This window comes from Bison bison, unplaced genomic scaffold, assembly GCF_000754665.1.
Source record: "Bison bison bison isolate TAMUID 2011002044 unplaced genomic scaffold, Bison_UMD1.0 scf7180017864089, whole genome shotgun sequence".
NCBI lineage: Eukaryota > Metazoa > Chordata > Mammalia > Artiodactyla > Bovidae > Bison > Bison bison.
This window is the reverse complement of record NW_011494661.1, coordinates 327,470-329,748: the sequence shown is the minus strand read 5'-3', so window position 1 is coordinate 329,748 and position 2,279 is coordinate 327,470. Positions and strand designations below refer to the sequence as shown.

General features: G+C 62.1%; 2 protein-coding genes across 3 annotated transcripts in view; one reads left to right on the top strand and one right to left on the bottom strand.

Annotated features, from left to right (window-relative positions):
• The window catches only part of RCOR2 (REST corepressor 2), a 5,582-nt gene extending 4,996 nt beyond the window's left edge, over positions 1-586 (top strand). Inside the window, exon 13 of the mRNA XM_010838085.1 lies at positions 439-586. Coding sequence (XP_010836387.1) covers positions 439-586 — 148 coding nt within the window. The remainder of the gene's footprint in view (positions 1-438) is intronic.
• Positions 7-2,279, bottom strand: part of MARK2 (MAP/microtubule affinity-regulating kinase 2) — a 55,543-nt gene continuing 53,270 nt past the window's right edge. For both annotated transcript variants that reach the window (XM_010837969.1, XM_010837970.1), the window contains one exon: positions 7-2,049. In XM_010837969.1, coding sequence (XP_010836271.1) covers positions 1,689-2,049 — 361 coding nt within the window. In that variant the 3' untranslated portion in view covers positions 7-1,688. The remainder of the gene's footprint in view (positions 2,050-2,279) is intronic.

The following is a 2,279-nucleotide window of genomic DNA, read 5'->3' as shown; positions in this document are numbered from 1 at the left end:
CCCCCCGGCCACCACCCCCTTTGGGAGCCAAGCCTTGCCCTCCGGGCCCCTGGGAGCACCCGGGCTGTTCCATTGGGCAGGAAGGGGGAGGGAAGGAGGGAGGGGGAGCCCTTGGTAGGAGCCGGAGCCCATGGTCAGGGCTTGGGGCAGGAGGGCTGAGGTTGGCGAGGCCCCTTCCTGGGACCCAAGGGCTCGACTTGCCATGGAGCCAGGCCTGGGAGTGGGGTGATGAGTAGGGGTGGAGTCATCATAAATCAAAAAAAAAAAAATAAAATAATAAAATAAAAAATAAAACCCATCACAAAAAATGTACAACTCAGGTGAGGGTAGAGGCAGCCTCTGTTTAGGACCCCCTCCCCCAATTTCTCAAGAACAGAAACAGCAGAGAAATAAATTAAGGGATGCAGCGGCTGCCACCAGCCAAACGCCCATAACCAGCCACTCCCACACTGGCTGCGGAGGTCAGCGAGCTGGGAGGCCCTTGGCCTATTTGCCCCCCAACCCCGTGGAGGCAGAGGCTCCCGGCCCCGCTGCCCTCCGCAGCCTTGGCCAGGCGGCCCTGGAGGCCCGGGGCAGTGTCTCCTGAGAGGAGGGGCGACAGTGTGAGGAAGAGAAGGCAAGGCCGAGAGATGAGTGGTGAGGGAAGTCACTGCTATGGAACTAGCTGGTGCCCAGATTAATGCCAATGACGAGGGGCAGCAGGGAGAGGACCGGTGAGGGGGCTGTGCTTTCAGACAAAGGCTCTCCCAGAAAGGAGGATGCCATCGTCCCTATTCCGGAGACTAGCAGCCCGGGCAGCCCCCGGGGGCCAGCGAGCCCATCTGCCCTGCGGTCCCCTCCCCTCCCAGCCCTGGGGTCAGCCCCGCCTTCTACCCAGGAGGGGATGGGAGAAGATGGCACAGACTTTTTGAGGAGGGGAACAAATGTCCCCACAGCAGCTTGTGGAAGGAAATGCCCAGCCTCTGGGAAAGGAGGGGCAGAGGATACAGTGTGGAGGGAGGCCGAGCCCCGTGCCTAGCCTGCCAGCCCCAGGCCGCCGCCAGCCCCCAGCTTCTGGGCTGCGCGGCACCCCCGCCCCAGCCCCCAGCCGCCCAGGCCTCCAGCCCAGGGGCCTGAGGTCAGGGGAAGGCCACCTCTGGTGGTTTGCTTGGAGGGGAAGGAGAGGAGAGGGGAGAAGCCCAAAGTGGGCCTGGCGGAGGGCCTGACAGGGAACTCCACCACTCTTGCCTGAGAGTGTTCCAGCCCTGAGCCACCCTCCCGGGAAACCCCACAGATCCAGTCTCGACTGTCCCAATGGGGCAGGGAGGAAAGGTGGCCGCTGGGAAATTTTTTTTTTTCTTTTTTCTTTTTGGTAATAAAAAATTTCTTGGTTTAGGCGAAATACTCTGTGCAACCGCAGTACCGAGGGGGAGCCCTGCCCCCCCACCCCCTCCCTCCCCTTCCTTTGCCTCCTGTGGGAGAGAGGAGGGAAGGGGGGCTATATGGGCAGGGTAACTGTGGGGAGGGGGAGAGAACCATCTCCCATCCCCCACAAACATGGAAGAAAAAACTGAGAAGGGCGGGGAGGGGAAGTGCCAGCAGGGGAGACACACCGACCCATCTCTGCAGTCTGGCCCGGGCGGGCGGAGCGCCGGCCCAGCAGTGAAGTCCAGCTGGCCGCCTCCGCGCCCCCCACTCCTGGCAGCCTATTAAAGCTTAAGCTCGTTGGCTATTTTGGAGGCAATGTTTTTGAAGGCCATGGAGGTGCCTGATATCCGCTTAAACCGAACGCCGTTGAGAGACAGGCGCGGCAGTTTGCACACCTCCATCTCCCACTGCACGAAGCTCTCGTGGCCAGGCGTGCCGTGCATGCACAGCAGCATGTACTTCTCGTGCAGCTCGCTCTGGCAGCTGTTGGCGTCCAGCACCTTGCGGATCTCCCGCATCATCTCGTTGGGCTCCATGGAGCTCGTGGTCTTCATGCTCCACGTGAAGCGCAGTGAGCGGGGCTTGGCCTCCCGAAAGTCTTCCTTCTCTTTGTCGTTGCCACCGCTGCCCACCACGTGAGGTCTGCGAAGAGGGCAGAGGCGGGCATCAGGCGGGGGCATGGTGTCCCACCCACGGAAGCGCCCCCCTGGCAGATGGACCCTGAGACCAGAGAGGACAGCAGGAGGGTGCCCCAGAGACAGCGGTGCTAGAAGAGGGAGCGTTAGAGCTGGCCTGGGGAGCACAGCGGGGTGAGGAGGGTGGGCAGTCCTGCACCCCCGTCTCTCAGGGCAGAGCAGGGAGAAGCTAGCCCT